This window comes from Rhea pennata, chromosome 24 (genome assembly GCF_028389875.1).
Source record: "Rhea pennata isolate bPtePen1 chromosome 24, bPtePen1.pri, whole genome shotgun sequence".
Lineage (NCBI taxonomy): Eukaryota > Metazoa > Chordata > Aves > Rheiformes > Rheidae > Rhea > Rhea pennata.
This window is the reverse complement of record NC_084686.1, coordinates 7,238,031-7,257,395: the sequence shown is the minus strand read 5'-3', so window position 1 is coordinate 7,257,395 and position 19,365 is coordinate 7,238,031. Positions and strand designations below refer to the sequence as shown.

Sequence of the window (19,365 nt, the reverse complement as noted above, 5' to 3'; positions counted from 1 at the left end):
GTATTTGTATATCCTTCGGTCAGCTTTTCCAAGTTTTCTTTTGCAGTTGCAGTCTTTTCCTTTTTTCTTATTTTTAATGAAAACCTGGATTCTCAATCAAGATAAAATTATGAGAGTTGGTGGGATGGGTATGACGCACATCCCTTATCTAGATAAGTAAGTCACAGAGAGATAGTTGACCTGATAAAGAACAAGCAGTGAGTTAAAGACCAGAAATCCTGCCCTGTGCTCTATGACTTGCTTCCACAGTGCCTAGGATTAGGAGCGTTGAGTTTGGTCTTCCTGCCCCTAGTGTAACCACGGGAACATCGGCTTCATTCTCTGAACAGGGTTCAGCTCTTCCATTCCAAAAACTTTAGTGAAAAGTGTGAAATCTCATATATGAGTTAATCCACCTAGAAGCAGTCTGCTCTCATTCTGAGACGGTGTTTTCTTGCCTAGCAATAAACCTTTTTAGGACAACATGGCTTCACTGATGAGCCACGAGTTTGTATTTCAATGGACAGTGGGAGAAAGCAGCAAGTCTTTTATTTAAGCAGCTGGAGAGAAGGACAAAACCCCTATTTCCCTGAAAGGCTACAGCAAACTGCGATCACACAATTAGCCAGCTTCTGCTTGGAGCGTCTGGCCGCTACATTGCCTCGCAGTGCTCTCGGAGCCAGCGCCTCCCTCGCCGCACCGCGCTGCATTTCACCCCCAACATCTGGCCTGGACACACCACCAGCGCTGCTTTTCGCAGCAGCTTCTTTTGTCCAACCTGTAACCATGCCCTTGAGCTGGCTGTTCCCCGGCACGCTGCTCTCCCGCCCTCGGAGACAGGCGTTAGTTGATAAAACATAGCACATTACGCAGACAAAGCCATTCAGGCTTTTCTGTGACTGACTCTTTCTGCCCTCACAGTCATTTATTTAAAATTAGTAAAAGCTTGGCTAGGACCTATTTGAATAAGGCAGACACACGTGCACGTGCTCCCCTACTCTTTCCCTCATAAACATACGCACACATCCAAGTCTGCTCTTTCTGTCTCAGGCCAGGTGCTTGCTAAAAATAAAGGGAAGAAAGCTGACATTTTTATGAAAGAGAAATGCTCTGGGTAAAATTGCACTCGGCTGAGCTTTTTTTTACACTCTTTATCTCTGCAAGTTGGGCCTAGAGTCACTCAAGCAGAAAGAAATTTGAGGGAAAAAAAAGTGTTTCTCCTCCTCCCTCCATTTTTACTGCCCTCGAGAGTGTTTCTTCAGTGCAGCTGACAGAACCTTGCATTTGATTTCCGTCGGCTAGGCATTTTCGCTTTACGTGGTACGTTCATCATGTGTCAATAACGGACTGTGCACACCCATGGGGTATTCAAATAAAAATGAAGAACTCTCATAGAAATGTTGAAATCCAATGTCTTCCTCTTCCACCCTTTCCTACAATGCAGAAATTACCTCTGTTTTCATTTCACATTTGCCTGCTGTTTTAGGCTATAGTGACCCACATCAATCTACTGAAACTGATTCATGCTCCAAATAGTATTTAGTGAGATAAGATGGCAAGATAAAAGACATGTGACCACCACAGCATGAGAGATAAGGAATTGGGGGGTAGAGTGAAGTATCTTGTCCCGCATTACAGAAAAAATTTCTGATGGATCTAAAACTAGACTTGGAATTCCTGAGCCTTGGTCTAGCCTGTTAGACCTTTTTAAGTCTTCTAATGGCTTCGCTCTGAGATGGTGATGATGTTCCTTTGAAAGAGGAATTTCAGGTTAAAAATCATGGTTTTTTTCATAAGATATTTTCTTCCTTAGCACCTCAAATCATGATTCTTTTTATGTTAATGCATCTTTAATATATTAATCCCATAAATTTATTTTCTTCTTCTCCCATAAATTTATTTTCTTCTTTTCCCCACCCCTATGAAATGAAAACAGACATAAGCAAATTTTTCTAACCACGTCTTCTTGAAGACTCCAAAGCAGAGCAGCGGTCATGATGGAATAATATAATACATGTTAGAGACAGGAAAAAAAGTACTATTTTCTTCTCTCCTACAGTAATTTTTCATGCATGTTCTCTAACATCGCATAACAAATACAAATAACCTGTTTGTTGTAATTTTGCAAATTCCAGGGGAAAAGGTATGCTTTTTGCATATGGTTATGCTATGCTTCAGGCATCATAGTCCAGCTATATACTGTAAAAACCAATCTACATGGCAAAAAAAGGTACAGTTGCAGCACGGACAGATACACATGTTTCAGAAGCGGGGATGGAGACAGCTTGTGGCTGCTACGGTCTCCCCAGCTTGTTGCGTGACACGGCAGAGCATGTTCTGTAGCCGCAGTGGGGACAACGTCACCCAGGAGCAATACCCCATGCTCTAGCCCAGACCACAGCGTAGCTGCTCCGGGCACAGAGCACCGCAGGCCCAAGCTGGCGAGAGTAACACCGCTGTCACGGGATGGAGTTTCACACCTGGAGACAGCAGAACAGTCTTGGTTAGCTGCAACTGGAGACTTTACCCCCTTTTTCCTTCCATTTTCCTGTCTCTCACACTTCTCTTCTGCAATGCCGTTCTCCATACGTGCTAGAAGAACCTGATGCACTGCTTTAGGAGAGTTAAACTGCTTTCATGGCAGTAGCAGATACTGTAAATTTAGACAGTTGGTGCACAAAACACACTCGTTTTGTTCTCAGATCATATAGGTAGAATCCTTCTGGGGTGTTCAAAGCACTCTCGTTACTGCCTGAGCTTCTTTGCTCCTCAGCCTCATAAACACTCGAAAGTATGGTATTTAGCGTCATTGGTACAAATTGTCTTCAGCTGCCTTTGAGAAATAAATTGCTCTAATGAAAATCACCAGTATTTTTTGGCTAGAGCACAATTTTCTGGAAAATGAAACGAGGTTGCTCTCATTGCTGAATGGAAAGATTTGTGTCCCACTCCCAGGGCTCTACTGGAGAGATGGTCTGTTTCATTTTCCGTGACTGTTTGGAGCAATGACTGACCTACTGTAGGTACTGGAGACACGGCAGGAGAATCTGAGACTGCATTATCTGCACCGGTCCCCAGAGAGTTTAAATCGCTCGCCTTCCGAATGGTATCATTTAAGTAGGTTTCCATAGGGAAATGGAAAGTTACTCACATACGAGAGCATTTTGAAGGCCAAAGTGCCGCGTCCTGTATGGTTGTGAGCATTCTGGCCTCGGGCCAACACACTTTTTAAGTCCATGCTTATTTTTAAGCACGTCTGCGTCTGCATAACTCACATGTTTAATACACAAGCCTAAATGCTGTAGAGGAGTGGAGGCCAAGTGCTGAGCTCTTAGCAGGATAGTGCCGTCCGTTTCCAAAGAGGCAGAATTGCTATGTGTTGATGTGCAAAATTACATGTGCCTAAGCAAACGTGTTTATGTATCCCGTATTGTATACGTAGCGCTTTGTCATATATGCAGATGAACAGTCAGGTGGGTATTTGAGCAGCGAGGTGTCAGCGTGGGACGAAGGAAGGCTTGGTTGATAAGGGCCAGTGCAGTATGTCATGTGCGGGGATTCAGTGGAGTGATTCTGTTTGGCTGTTTGCTTCTGGACTGCAGGTTACATACTGTCTTGTATAAAATGCTGCACGCAGCAAGGGTCTTCGTCCTTCTCCAGCATTGTCCCCTGCATACTTCAGTCGCAGCCTATGGCAATATAATTAGCTTAGGATAGTGGTAAATCAGAGTTAGCCCAAAGTCTCATAAATCTAACCTAAATTCAAGCAAACCTTGTGGAAGGCCACAGGAAAGGCTGATGCATGACCTGGGATTTCAAAGAAGGAAGGAAGCAAGTTGTACGTAAATATGGATGTAGGAGACTAGTTTTAAGGCTATAGTCTTGGTAATGATGGCTAGTAGCTATTAGGTGTGCATGCTTGCATTACAGAAGTGCTTGTGTGAACAATAATGTTGTTTGCTTGGGTATAACGTGTATTTTCTTCCACATTTTCCTCAAAGTTGACAAACTAAAAGATAAACAAATCAGTGAGCACTGAAACAAAAGTAGCCTGGTTTGCTTTGGTTTGCAACTCGTGTTCAATATGAGCTCCTAAGACCCTCCTAATGTTAGAGCATGAATAAGCTCTCATGCAGATTCTGTGGTATCTAATAAAATATGAGTTCCTGCTGCTGCTTTTCTCCCAGTCAGGGGCTGCAAGCTCTCTCCTCTTTCCCCAACAGTTCCCTTTAAACTGGCAGGAACTCGCTAACTGCCCCCCACACCTCTCCACCTTGTCAGATTTGGTGGCAAGCGGGTGACAGGTTCAAACGCTCTGGGGCTGGCGGGAGAGCGTAAAACAGACACACGAGCAGCACGATTGCATAAGCAGGGTTCCCGCAGGAAAAGACGCTCAAATTCCGGCATAAAACTCCTCTCTTAAAAAGGCCATTTTTCAGTTCTACAAGGCTGTCATTTGAAAAATATTGACCACTTCTAGTAAACTGCTCTCTCGAGCGTGCCAGTAAAGCCCCTGGTTTGCAGGAAAGGTTATAAGGCCTCCAGTCTTACTCATGTCAGAAAAAGAGCAGCTGAAGCTTCGTGCCCTCTTAATTGCTTGTACATGCTACAACATTTGTTGATGATATTTGTGTGCTTGGTGATGAAACATCCCTTGTCCATATTTAGCTCCGCAGCAGCAAGAGAGGAGGCTTTTTTCGTGTTTCTTGTTATTGCGACTGTGTGGCCAAACCAGGGATTTATGATTTCAGGAGAGACAGTAGCTAGTGCTCTCGGTTTTTTCTTTTTTCTTTCTTTTTTTTTTTAAATTGTTTTCCTTTGAAATTCCAGAGTTAGTGTTTTGTCTGCTTTCTCCCTGACCCTCTTCAGAGGCAGCCGTGTGTTTTTTCACCAGAAAAACTGGAAACAAAGAATCGTTGTCTTTAAGCTGTAGCAGGCAGGAAACCCAACTCACAAGGGATCACCCTGAGCCAGCGCTGTCCCAGAGTAGACTCCAGTTCTCTGAATTCAACCTGACAGCTTGTCTGGAGCACTTTCTAAGTAACCATTATCCTTCCTTTTCTCCCAGCAAAAGAGCTATTATTTTTTTGCCTAGGGTGCATGCAAGCAATGTTATTGCACATGTGTGTGTGGGTTACGCGTTTGCTGGGGTGCAGTTGCTCCCTTGAAAAGCTCTTGGAGCCACTTTGGCTGTTTCCTAGGACAAGAGTAAATTTGTTTCTTGATAATGAGTTAAGTGGGCAACCGCTGTAAAAATGCTAGCTGCAAAGCGTGCGCATGTGTGCCTTCTCTTCCCTTTTCTCATGCGTGTATTGCTGCGTCTAGGTTTTTTCTCCGTGAATATGCTTTTCTTTCTCCTTACTTCTCCATTTGTGTTTGTGACTTTTGCAATAAGTGTATGCTGCGAGCGTGCTGGATTTTTTCCTCTTTCTGTGACTACACAGTGCTGTTTGCCTATTCAGTATGTGTTTTTCTTTTGGATGAGTGTGAATATACACACCGGAACGGGTGTTCAGAAACTTGCCTTTCAGGATAGCACGTTTGCATTTCTGCAAGGAGCATGCCTGTCTGCATGCATGCGCACATGTGGCTATACATGTATGCAGGACAGGATGTCTCAGCAACAGGTATATGACTTAGTGTGTTCATTGAAAAGTGTTTGCTTTTCAAAGCTGGCTTTGGGAGGGATTCTTAGGACACATACTTCAGTCTTCATCATGGCCTGTGTAATGGGACTTCTGCTGCTGATATTAAAAAAAGCATCAACAACAAAAAAACCCCTCTCAGTACTTCCTCCTTTTCTTCATAATGTGTCTTTGTGAGCTTTGCACAGGGTAACTCAGACATGAATCAGGAAGTTCCACCGCTGCACGGCTCTGGGATGTTTTTCTAGCCACACTCGCACAACTGGGGGCTGTCGCCTACATCCCGAACCGAACAGGGAGTGAGTCCAAGTTTTGGAGGCAGGAGCACTCCTCCGAGCGGGGGAGCAGCGCTGTGGGCTCTGGAACGGCCATGCGTAGCGGCTCCTCTGTGTCACCTTGCCAGGTTATGCCTGATGAGCAAGAGGGATCAGAGATGACAAGCAGGAGTGACCTGCTGCAGAAGGGATCTGCGATGCCCTAAGCATGCCTCTGGCTGCACACGTCGAATAAATCCCCTCTGAAAATCCTGAATTCTAGTTCTGTTCACGCACATTGTTAATCTGCAGATCCTGGCTGATGCTGGAAATTGCGAGTGGGCTTGAATCATGGTACTTTAGCCCCAACATGGATCTAGAAGGGGAGTTAAACTGTAAATGTTTGATAGCTATGTTTTCCCTTTCCATAGGCACAGCAGTGCAGACCCAGGACTCTCAGCTACCTCCACAGTGGTTCAGCATGTTAAACCTGTTCCTCCTTTTCATGCTCTGCAACAGATTTCTTATGTAAATCCAGCAAGTTACTTAGACCCTCTTCACTCTGTTCAAGTTGACTTCTAGTCAAAAAATGAGTATGTGTTACAAGCCTGGATCTTGATCACTATGTGTCAATTCTTCATCTGTAAGACAGTTCAGTTGCAATGTAGAGATTTTGACAAATATGTTTTTTAAAACTTGCAAAGTAATCCAATTGTATGATAATGCGGCAGTAAAACAGATACACTGAGGTGGATATAGCTTATAATTATTTTTGCACTCAGCTAGTACAAAGTGTTTACTGAAGAGACTTAGAATTACTTAATTCTACATCTGATCCCTATACTGCTGATGTTAATGGTAGCTTTCTTTAGCACAAGGAGCAGGACATTGTGAGCTTGAAGCAAGGGCTTGAAGATACTGGAAATCTTACAAAATCATGAGAACATTCATAGTAATACTGGTCGTGAATGAGGTACAGCACGTTTTATGGACTGCATGCTAGGAGACTATTATAGCTAGCAGAAATAGCAATTTGAAAAGCAATTCATTGCAAAAGCATCATTATTGTGAGTGAGATTCCAGTGCATCAGTGTACACAGTTTGGACAACCATAACTCAAAATAACACATACCTGGGCGTGCCATGGGGCTAATTTTATGAGAAGTGAATTACTGACTGGTGTGAACCATCCCTTACAGCAGTTTTTACCAGGCTATAGGACTCTTCACATCCTATTTTGGTCTTCAGTTCTGTATGGATTGAACATTTGGCACATACCTTTTGAGCCAGAGGGTCCTGGGAAGAGTCTATAATCTTTATGTTTGCTGCTGTCACTTAAAACAAAGCATCTAATGTTTCTAGGAGGAGTGAGAGGTGTCTTTGGCTTCCTTGCCCCTCCAGAAACCCACAGTCTGTGATTCTGCTCTCCAACTGGCTTTAAACCCAACCCCACCTCTTCAATGTGAACTCCAGGAGGTTAAATGATGGGAGTGCAAGGGCTGGACGCTTGGAAGCTTGGCAGGCCTTGCTTTCGTGTTTGGTTTGCAGCACTATGTTTTTTGTTCCTCTGTGCCTATGCTGGGACTTTTCCAAGATACCGAATAGTGCCACTGCTAGCCACTACACAGAACTCCACTTCGTGAGGAAAAGCAGCGAGGTCCTATGCTCTCCTTTCTCTATCTCTCTCCAAACTACTTGCCACAAAACAGACCCTAAGTGACCACTTAGATTAATCACAAGTCTGGCTCCCCTAGGACACCTGGTTCTGCTTTCCCCATTTAGAGAAGCTAATTTAAATTCCAGCCACCAAGCCAGGATCTTTCTTCCTTCTGAAGCAGAAGGAGTCATTGCACAAACCACAATGTGTTCTGCACAAAGAATCCCATAGATCGCATCACCCATTTCAGATTTTCAGCCTTCGCCTTGGTGATTTGCATCACCAAAATCTGTAAGGCCCAGTTCTGTCTGGATATAAGATACCTGCATTCCATAAATCACTATAGCGATTGACCCCATGGTCTTTTAGAGTAGATAAGACAAGGTACTCAGGAGCAGTTCCTTCTGCATTTCAGGTTCTTTTCGTAATGTAAACTGGGTCATCTTTGTAAAGCACCCCAAAATCTCATGGTAAGAATCCAAAAGAAGATGACAAAATGACAACAGTTGTTACCATTTTTATTATTCAGCTGAGACAGCATGACAGACTTGGCCAGAGGCTGCCACCATATCTCAAAGGAAAGCAGAGGCAGTAAAGTAAGCTGTTAGACGATCTGCTGGGACTTGAGAGACTTGCATTTATTTTCTTCCTAACTCTGCCCCTATGACTTAAGAATTAAGTCAGCTTAGCTCTTGTCCCACTCCGTCTTTTGTCTGACTAATCTATTTGGACATATCAGCTCCATTAGGCACGGACTGGTGGGCTCTTTCTATTGCTTAGCACCCACGACACTGGGGTCCTAGATGCTCCTGTGAGTTTGCAGCACATGTATTCCCAGAAAACTTTCATAAACATTGTCCCTGGGAAGAAATCCCATCTCAGGGGATGAAGGCTTCCCGAGAGGTCTCAAGCACGCTCCACTCTGCAGTCCCCATTGGAATTTGGCCTGTGTTATGTGACAGGGTGATTTCTAGCACTTCTTAGATGCCTCTCCAACACCTCCCAGGGCTCCTTGCATGGGAAGTATGATGGGGATAGTATTTGCTCAGACATAGCTCAGCATCTGGACACTGCTCTGTTACAGAGAGTATGACATTTCAGGACTCTGTTCAATTTGGACATGTAGTTCTACAGCTACAGCATTAACCCCCCCCCCCCAACACTGCTCATGGGTCTGACACAGGGAGCCAATGTTCAGACCAGTCACTCCCCATGCTGCCAGTGAGCTCCAGCCGTTCATAACGCAGATGGTGCTTGGCTGCAAAGAGCTGCTGCTGTTGCCAGTGATTGCAATACACCATGTTCTTCCTTCCCAATCTGGCTGGGAATTAGGGGCTGCTACATCAATAGAGATAGTATTTTGGATAAGATCTTCCTCTAGTGCCTATTAAGTGTTTAATCCATACGTGAGCCAGCCCCACTGTATCGATCCTAGAGCGAAGAGGCCTGAAAAACATCAAAGGCCCAGTGCCCATCCTTCCCCTGGAAAGCCATATCAGGGCTAGCAGCACAAATTTGTGTCTGAATCTGGTTTGACTGAGTAAGGTTCCCAGCGAGGGAGCAGGATGAAGGGGCTGTCAGCACTCACTGAGCAGCCTAGGAAGTCTGGGTGCTGTGAGCCTATCGTCCAGCTGAACCCCACTTGCATCTCTCTCCCCACTCCAAGCATTAAGATTTATAAAAGACCGATTTTTTAATTAAAAAAAAAGCTTTTCAAAGCTTTTGAGATAGGACTTACTCTCTAATACATCGTATCTTAAACACAGCTTCCCTAATGTCTTGTTCTTGGGACTGCGTTCAAGCTTAAAGGACTGAGAGGCATCTGGGATGGTTTTCATTGTGGCACGGAAATCTGCATGGGGATTTTAAACCTGGCTTCCTAGAAAATAGGTCTGTGGGTGACTGTCCATTTGTCCCTAACCCACTGCAGTATTTGGGCCTCATAGACTACTTAGGCCAAGCAGGATCCAGAGGTTTGGGGAACAAGAGCAGACTAATATTCAAGCTGTGAGATGAGGAAAAAAGGAGATGGGGAGGGAGGAAGTGTAAAGGTGGGCCTGTGGTTCAGCAGAGCCTGCCTTATCTTCCTGACCGCAGTGATGTGCCTCCTGCAGAATAATGTGCAGCCTTTCTCCTCCTCCGTGTCCCACAAACTCATCAAGGGGATCCCTGGGGCACACTCATCACCTTCTTCCACGCATTATGGCCCTCCTTTGCTGCACCTGATGGTCTGACAAGAAGAAACTCTGGAGATATGGAAAATACCTAATCTCCTTTATAGGACAACCTGCCTAAGGCCCAGTCTGCATCTTGGGGATTTTGAGATCCTATAAGCCTTTTCCTAGCCTTCTGCATAGACTAGCAGTTGCATTATTTTGCATTTATATCTGATTCCATGGGAATCAATAGGCTTTCTAAGGGGAGATACACAGCAGGGGATGAGAAAGTCCAAACCGCCTAATGGGTGGCAGGATAGGAGCTGAGGTGAGACCCAGAGTGAGAAAGTACAGACAAAAGTTAGAGGAGGTCCAGAGAGCAATGCTACATGGTCTGTTCCATACCGTCTGACTTCTGGTAAAGGCACTTCATCTGGAAAAGGCACCTAAAGCCTTAGGAAAGTGCATTTATGCATGTAAATAAATAAAACGATATTTAACCTTCTTCCCAGGCGCGTTGTGAGTGTGAATGTTTGAAAAGCTGTGAGATCCTTAGTTGAAAGGTGCTGTGAAAGTGCAAAGCATTATTAATATCCTTTACCTTGCTCATAATAGAGTATGCATTCATTCTGGGGAATTTCTGGACATAAACCAGACAGCTGCAGAATGACATTTCTTGAAAGCATCTATGATTTATTTTGTGCTCTTTAATTCCATTTTGTATTGAACACACATTTGTCATAGGACTGTTGTTCCACTGGGCCTTTTAAGTCTAAAACAGACTTAGGGACCTGATCCTTAACTAGTATAAATTGGCCCCTACCTTCACTGACCTATTTGCTGATTTACACCAGAAAAGGACCTTGGTCCAAATCTTTTAATTGAATTTCCATAGCTTGGCAAATTTTGGTGTAAAATCCAAGTGGTTTTAATGACAGATAAGACTCTCTCTGTAACTAACCGGCTGGCTGGAGTTCTGTAGAATCTCTTCGAGCCACTGGGCGTCAGGTCCTGAGAACGATATTGTTTTTGCAGAAACTTGAGTCTCTGGATAGGTTCCCTGGCCCTGCCTTTTCCATTTTGTTTTAAACACGTTCAGTTTTAGAGTCTGGGCCTGGAAGCTGGGAGGGCTGATGTGGTTCTTTCATGTTGCACAAATTTTTGTGAAAACAAAACAAAAATAGCCCAGTGGATTTGATTTTTTTTTTAAGAGAGACAGAAGAGAAACTTGCACTAGTTGAGTGAGCATGCTGCTTCAATAGCAGTGCCTGCATTACTGAATGTCTTGCTTAACCCTTCTTACCATTGCAAAGTCATACTCCTAGCTAGTTCTCATCGTAACAGGACAAGTGTGCTTGCCCATATATATGCCCACATGCCAGTGGGATAGAGAAGTACCATTAATGCATTCTGTATGTGGAAAAGTGAGACAAAGGGGCTCATCTGAGGTGCATTAAACCTGGATTAAATCTGGGCTGAGTCACATGCAAACCATCCTTCTAAGCTGACATTTTAAGACCTAAAATGTACACTACAAGGCAACCCATTCAGGGAGCTTTTGAACGATTCATGACTTGAACATAATTTTGGATGGGCTTAGCCAAATCCATCTGGAGGACCAAGACTTGCTGCTTTAAAGCCAAGCAGCCACAGCAACATACACCTGGCCAGCACATCTGATTGTAATAGTGTCACTTAACAGTAAAGAAAACTCTCAGGAGATGCATTTTACACTCTTTTTCTGTGACACTGTGAGCAAAGCAGAGTCTTCCCGTGGGCCAAGGTTTCTCCATCTGGAGGAGGAGGATGATCATCTATCCAGATGATGGCCTAGTTGTTTACTCAAAACATACTGATGCATCTGAATCAACCAACCCATTTACAGCAGTTGATTCACTCTGCTCTACTTTCTGACACCTTGCCCACAAAAAAATCGGAGAAAACTGAAAAATATCAAAATTAAATCTGCTGCTTTTTAGAAAGGATTTTTCCCCGTCAATCTGAAAAGAATTCTTCTGTTGGAAAATTAATTGCTGTCTTTACTTTTAACAAAAGATCGCCATGTAAGTGACATCTTGCTTTAAAATTATATAACGGTAAAACTATTTTTGATTGAGATAGCCCAGAATGTACATCAGCTTCTTGATCTGTGGAAATCTCTGAGGTTTCATCTTTCTCTTTCAATTCAGAACTGTTTTTTTTTTCCCCTTAAAATACTTCCCCAAACATCTCCCTAATAGCTCTACTTGTTTCTGAAAGATATCCCAGGGGAGAATGAAAGTCAGAGACTGGCTGCAAAGGGGACATGGGAAAAGCCAGTGGTTACTCGAGGCCTCATCCGTTTGGTGCTGACCTCGGTCAGCAGCACAAGCCCTGGGTGCGCTTGGATGCTGCAGCAGTTGCACGATGGGTTCCCAGCGAGGAAAAATGCCACACGTGCAAATGCCAGCTTTGCTTATTTACAACGACGGCAACTGCTGAGGCCTGAGCTCGGGCACAGCGTTTGCCGGCAGTGCTGGGCTGCGAGCCAGCGTCCAGCTCGGCTCCCAGGGCCGGCCCTGGGAGCAGGGACCGGCTCCCTTCCGGGGCCAGCGTGCCTGGCGCTGCCGCTGCCACTGCCACCTCCCTTCCCTCTGCAGAGATGGCCCCGCGCGCACTTTGTACCAGCCTGAAACCGTAGCAGTTTGTTTTTCAGTCTGATCTATTTGCAGTGGGGTTTGTGGTTTCTAGTTAAAAAAAAAAAAAAAAAAAAAAAAAAAAAGTATATACACAAATAAAAAGTAAAATAAAAATAAAAACAGGCACATTAACTGAGCTCTTTTTTCCCCCTTTCCCCTCTCTTCCCTCCTCTTCTTTCTCTCCCTCTCTTCCCCTCCCCTTCCCTCCCCTCCCCTCTGTTTTGCTTTCCGTGCGGATGACTGAAAGGCTGTAATTTCAAAGCTGAAGCGGCTTTCCCAGAGCTGGAGGAATGTGCAAGCGCCCGCGGAGCTTTCCGCGGGGAGCTCTGCGGCCGCGGGCAGCGGCCCTCCCGCCGCCCCTGCCCGTGGCGGACAGGGGCTGCTTTGGGGGAAGACGTTGTGCTCTCAGCTCCGTTGACTCTAACAACTGCTTTCTCACTGATCAAGAGGTGCCAGACTGCAGCGCTGCCCAAAACACCCTCGAGCCCTTGCTGTAAAGGCTCCTGGCCAGCAAGGTCGCCTCTAGCAGGAGGAAGGTCTGAGGGAGCCCAGCCTGGCCACGAAGGTGTGTCATTGGGGTCATGCTGAAAACAAGTCCCAAAGCACCATGTATATGCGGCATGTTCAACAGGGCCTTGCCTTTGTAAGGAGGCCGAGGGAGCATAGGACATGTGGGAGAGGAAAAACAGTGGTATATGTGTAATACCAAGCTGGGAGGACTAAGAAACAAAGCTAGATTCTTGCAAGTTTTTCTGGGAAGAGTTGATTTCAACCCCTCTGTGCCTGTTCTCTTTTGTCATTAGATCCCTCCTATGATGCAGTCAGGAGAACAGGATGGGGCAGTAATATGAATTCTGGCCTCACCAAAAGTAAGTTTTCCCAGCGGGAATCACAAATTCTGCAATGAGAGATCAAAATGAAACTGTGGGAGAAGATGGGCTTGGCTGGCTTGTGTTATGAGCACCAGAACAGTGGAAGACTTGGGGACAGTCAATAAGGCAAAAGAGCTAGAATTATGTTATGAAAAGAAAAAAAAAATCCATGCAAATCCTTTTACAACTGAATCATGTATTGAAGATGATAGCAGTTGTTAAAATGGAACAAACCGCTACCACTTCCAGGATTTGATTAAGGACCCAGGACTGGATGCTGTATACAAAGGTTGACTCCATGTTATCCACTCGTCTGTAGTGAGGTGTCATTTTTTAAGGGACAGATACAGACAGCTTGGACAGATTCGGAGGGTTTCTTACTACTATTGGGGAAGTAAGATCCTACAAATGAAGTCTAGCAGGCCCTTAATAACTAAAGTCACTCTGAGATTATCACATGAAAGAGTCCCCACTTATGCAACAGGGTTTTTGTTTTATTATTGAGTTCACTACACACTCTGGGTCATGGGTTGACTTCTCCTTAGAAATATCAGTTCCCTGCCCCCTGCCCCTAGAGGTTGTATTTAGTTAACATAAGCAGCTGGTATCAGGCCATACTCTCCCCTTCTTCCACTGCTGGGACATACCTCTGTACAGCAGTGCAAGATGGGCACATTTGACTCTCAGCAAGATACTACAGGGTTTGAATAAATGTGGCAGAACCTGGCCGTCAGATTGTATTTCATTCGCTTTGCAGCTTTCTGAGCTATGTGCACTCTGAATGTGAAGATTATTCTTTAACTTACAGTTTTCTGCTATCAGGAATTATATGACTAGGTGGAGCAGATGTCAACACTGACCTGATTTCTAGAAATGGCCATGATATTGTCAATTAAATGTTTGATTTGATAAAAACAAGGTTTTTTTGCATAAAAGGGTTGATTAAAAAAATTTTCCCATTTCTAAAAGATACTGAAAAATGTTCCAACATGGAAGAAGGTCAAAATTTATACAAAAACATAGATGCAAATCAGGATGTATTTTAAGTTATAACAACAGATGGATTTTTCCTTGCCTAGACTGCATACTTTTTTCATGCTATAATGAGATTTTTAATAATTATCCCGTGAAATCTCAAAAATATCAGCTTTTAGGATAAAAAACCCATTTCCCATCCCAATCTCTGTATTATTCCTGCTCGGTATGTGTTGTATATATATTGTTCTGTGTTCATTCCTTCTCTTCTGTTCATGTATGTATAAGATCTTTCTCGTTTTTACAGGCCCTCCCGTTGCAGGGACGCAAAATGTGAATAAGACAACAGAACAGCAACGGCCCCAACCAGGTAACTGTTGGTTGTGTCCCCACTGCATTTGCTAAGTAATTGTATTTGTACTAGACTGGGAGAGCAAGCATGTCAAACAGCAGTACTCATGAGCAGAGGACAAATGGCAGAGCCTTGCAGGGAAGTCTCAGAATAATGAGTCAAATGTGACCAAGCAGTGACAGCAGTTGTTCCACACTGTTTCTGTTTTACTTCAATGTCCTTGCCCATTCCAAAGAAACATCCGTGTTTCAGCTGAGTCACACGCAGTGCCTAGCATCAGTTGCTTTAGAATCTCCTTTGAAGCATCACAACATGCAGGGTAAGAGATCTTGACGCAGTTCAGGGCATGGAGTTGTTTGTGCTGCGGTGGTGGCGTGTCTGCTCGTTACCTCCGGACCTCTTGTAACGATGTTCAATGGAAATATCTCCAAACAGAATCAACAGGGCTTCCCCAGTGTCAAAGCAGCCCAAACAAGAAAAGCAAACGCTGTCGGACAGCAAGCAAGTCATGTTTCCTGCTAGTTTCCCAAGGGACTTTTGAAAAGCTAAATACCACCTTCCCTGCTTTGCACAGCTGCTTTCTATCTTTTTTTTTTATTTTATTTTTTTAGGGAGTTGGTTCTTTTGGCATAAATTCAATCCACAAGCAAATGCTATAGATCCAAATCACCAAAGACAGAGAGAAGCAAAGAGAAGAGTAGAGATTAGGACTGCAGAGGCCCCACAAAAAGGGAAGGATTTCATTCCTAGTGAATGCATTGTGGGGTTTTCAAGAAACACTCAGCCTCATTGGAGCCAAACTCCTGTTACCCTCATTTGTCTGATGCTCTGCTGGCTTCAACAAGGGAGAGTTGAGTGAGCATTCATTGACCTCAGTGGATACCAAACTGAATTGTTAGCAAGTGAATTTGAAAATCCCATCTGCTGTTGAGCTCTTTTTATTAGGACGATTATATTCACTTCTGATTTGTTACTGCTATACTCTCACACGTGTTTTTTTTCACGCAACTGAACATTCTTATTGACACACAAAATGTGTAGAGTATGTCCAAGAAAGATTATGATCTTTGAAAATGGGCCACTCTCAGACCAGTGCCAGAACCACTGTGCCATTCAGGATTCCATAAATAACTGGTGGTTATTTGCTTAAAAAGAAATGAGGGACTCATCAGAACTGTTCCAGACACCTAATGCTAGAAAAAGAGGCAGTACAAGTAAAGAAAGAAAGTGAATATTTTTTTAGGTTTCCAGAAAAAATAATAATGAAGTTCTGTTTCTTTTTTGATAACATATTTGTTAAAATAGCTTTTGTTCTTTTATTATTATTTTAGATCCCTATCAAATCCTGGGGCCCACTAGTAGCCGTCTTGCCAATCCAGGTGAGTTCAGACCACCATTTTGAAGGCAATCTTCCGTTATCAGAGGGTTTAGCTTTCTTGTTATCTACTGCTTGACTGTACTAGATGAGTAGCTGTTGTACTGTTTGAGAAAACTGTCAGGGCCACTGATTTTAGTAGTTGTGGTCTTACACAAATCCTTACAATAAAGTGTGGAAAATGGTGCAACATCATCTTTACCTGAACAAAATCACCTTCCTGAAGGCATTTACCCCAAACTAGCATTCCCTAACGACAGCCTTATACAGAACTTGAATTTGTCTCTCTCAGATATGCAGTGTAGGTTAGTTCTCCAATATCTACTAAAGATGATTAACACAAGGGAGCGCACAAAACATCTCTGAAAGTCACAGTAGAATGACTATCCCTGACTTTTGTGAAAAAGACTTGAATAAATCTTACTTGAACTAAACGAACTGTTATACTGATCAGGAGCAGTCATGGATATTCAAAAAACTGGATTATGTCATTACAGGCTGACAACTGTACACACTTTGTGTTGACATTGATGACAAATCTATCCATTTATTGCTGGAACGGGGTTGAATGCTTGTGAGGAAGCATCCTCATAAGGTTCTTTATCTTCGCTATTAGTATAACCACAAGGAACGAAACTAGGAGTCACCTAGTCTGGGGAAGAAATAACCTTCTGTAACTCAGATCAACTGGAACGGAAACTCTAGGTATCCAAGACAATATCCATGGTAAACAGTAAGCAATCAAGAGTTAAAATATACTATGTCAACCATTCAGTGAAAAATTTTGCAGAACAGTATGCTCGGAAAAAGCCTGTTTATGAATAGCCTAAAGATTTTTAAGGCCAAAGGCGACCATTATGAAATCTAATCTGACCTCAAACTCATAAACAGAACAAAGGGTTGACTAACTTGTTTGCTGGGAATAGTTTATCCATTCCTACGTAAGAGTTTTGAAGGCTTGAAGAAGTAGTTCCCAGTAAAGATCGAGATAGTCCTTCTGTTTCCTGCCTTTGTCTTTGCTTTTAAGCAGGAAACACAATGTCATTTCCTTTCCTCTTTGGCTTGCTCCTTGCAGGGAGCGGGCAGATCCAGCTGTGGCAGTTCCTTCTCGAGTTGCTGTCGGACAGTTCCAATGCCAGCTGTATTACATGGGAAGGGACCAATGGGGAATTCAAGATGACGGACCCTGATGAAGTGGCACGGCGCTGGGGAGAACGCAAAAGCAAGCCCAACATGAATTATGACAAGCTGAGCCGAGCCCTCCGATACTACTATGACAAGAACATTATGACCAAAGTGCATGGCAAAAGGTATGCCTACAAATTTGACTTTCATGGCATTGCCCAGGCTCTTCAGCCTCATCCCACTGAATCTTCAATGTACAAGTATCCATCAGATCTCTCCTACATGCCTTCCTACCATGCCCATCAGCAGAAGGTGAACTTTGTACCCCCGCACCCTTCCTCTATGCCTGTCACATCATCCAGTTTCTTTGGAGCAGCCTCACCTTATTGGACCTCCCCTACTGGAAGCATTTATCCAAACCCCAATGTCCCTCGCCATCCCAATGCCCATGTATCACCACACTTGGGCAGCTATTACTAGATGCTTCTATCTTCAAGTGGCCTTTATCAATCTGGTTGGACATTTTCTTTACTTCTGGGATTTTTTTTTTCTGGGACCCTTAATGGATAATTGTGGCCTTTCTGGGGGATAGTTAAAACTGGATATTGGTTATTCCTGGATCAAACCTTTTACTTTTGTAACTTTGCCTCTTGTGTCTTGGACTGAGAGATGGATGCTTCTTTGGGCCAGTACTCTGCATTTTCTTTGGGTTTTGATGCTTATGTCCTCTGTAGGAATTGACTATGAAGATTGTTCACCACAACTTGGAATGATTATTAGCATTTTGATCACAGAAATGTTTAAGAATTCAAAGGCTTTTTAGAAGACATAGATCCAACTGTGGGTCGTAGGAAAAGACGACTACGTGGGTTTTTTTCTCGCTTTGGAGAGGGTAGGCAATTTGACCATTAAGTCAGGAGGACCTTGGGCTGCAGGGGACTGCAACTGGAATCTTAGCTTTAAGGCAAATGAGGAGTTTCACCCAACTGGAAATTAAATATATATATATATTCATATATATATATATATGTACATGTATATTTTAAGAAGTAAAGGGCATTGAAGGAACTTTTCTAGACTGTACAACTTCATTAGACTGTGTATTAACTCCAGAAGTGTCAAAGACCAGAACAAAATAAAGTAACCTAATGTCAAGCACAGACATTCCTTGAAAGCAAAAGTGAAGTAAAATAAATGACAGCAGGCCCTTGAGCTCTGCCAGAGTCTTAGGGATCGCTAAATGCTACCGATTCGCGAACGCTGTGCGTTTGTCAGACCGTCATCCAAAGGGTCAACAAATCAGAAGGCAAATTACTGTATAAGTTATGCAGAGTTATTTTTCCCTATATCTCACAGTATTAAAAGAAAGATTAAGTAAAACGAGTTGACCTCGGTCACAAATACAGGTTTGTTTTTTTTTACTATCAGCTCAGTGGGTTGTTTTTGTTTTTTTTTTTTTTAATGTAATTTGTACATCTTTTCAATCTGTACATTTGGGCTGTAGCTTTTTACTTTTTACTAAAAAAAAAATAAAAAAATAAGACATGAGTAATGTATCTGTTGGAGAAAACCTCAGTGCTGCAATTGGATCCCTAACTGATCCCCAAACTAGCCAGAAACCTTCCAGACTTCTCTGGGTTTGTCTAGAGTAGAGATTTTTCTTGTATTAGCCTATCAAAATTGTCTGCAAATTAACTCCATTTAGCTAATATGTTTGTATTAAAGCTGATTGAAAACACGCATCAATATTTTAAAGCGGCTTTTTCAATATTTTGTGATTATTTTTCATCAAATCTTAAACTTTGGAACTATCTTGTCCACTTAAAGAAATTCTCAAATACTTCTCACACATCTTCTGAAAGGTTTTGCTAAGGGTTTTCACTTAAATTTTACATGTTTTAAAGCTTTCAGCCATCTAATTTTGCAGATGTTAATTTGATGATCCGCAAATGGCGGTTTGGTGCCATAAACAGAAGGGTAAACCACAAGCATTTATGTTTTAGAACAGATGTTACTGGGGGGGGGGGGTTAGACTTACATGTACAACCTATTAGCTAACTTGTATTAACTGGCAGTCAATTAACAGGATCACAAACGTCTAGTCTAGACATAACCTCTGGGACTCTGTGTGGGTGCAAGATTTGGTCTATGTGCATCCAATTGCAGGACGAGAGCCTAAAACCAGAACATTGTAGTCTGCTCATAACTTTAAACAGAAGCACTGATGCCATTATTTAACAGAAAGGAAAAATAAGATCAAGCTAATCAGTTTAGGTCTTAGTGCTTTTGGGTGTTTA

General features: G+C 43.1%; 1 protein-coding gene across 5 annotated transcripts in view; it reads left to right on the top strand.

Moving 5' to 3' along the window:
* Positions 1-18,759, top strand: part of FLI1 (Fli-1 proto-oncogene, ETS transcription factor) — a 93,479-nt gene extending 74,720 nt beyond the window's left edge. For 4 of the 5 annotated variants that reach the window (XM_062594373.1, XM_062594377.1, XM_062594374.1 and 1 more), the window contains 4 exons: positions 13,173-13,238; positions 14,524-14,586; positions 15,900-15,947; positions 17,019-18,759. In XM_062594373.1, coding sequence (XP_062450357.1) covers positions 13,173-13,238; positions 14,524-14,586; positions 15,900-15,947; positions 17,019-17,548 — 707 coding nt within the window. In that variant the 3' untranslated portion in view covers positions 17,549-18,759. The remainder of the gene's footprint in view (positions 1-13,172; positions 13,239-14,523; positions 14,587-15,899; positions 15,948-17,018) is intronic. The other variant, XM_062594375.1, reaches the window with a different exon arrangement.
* The last annotated feature ends 606 nt before the right edge of the window (positions 18,760-19,365 follow it).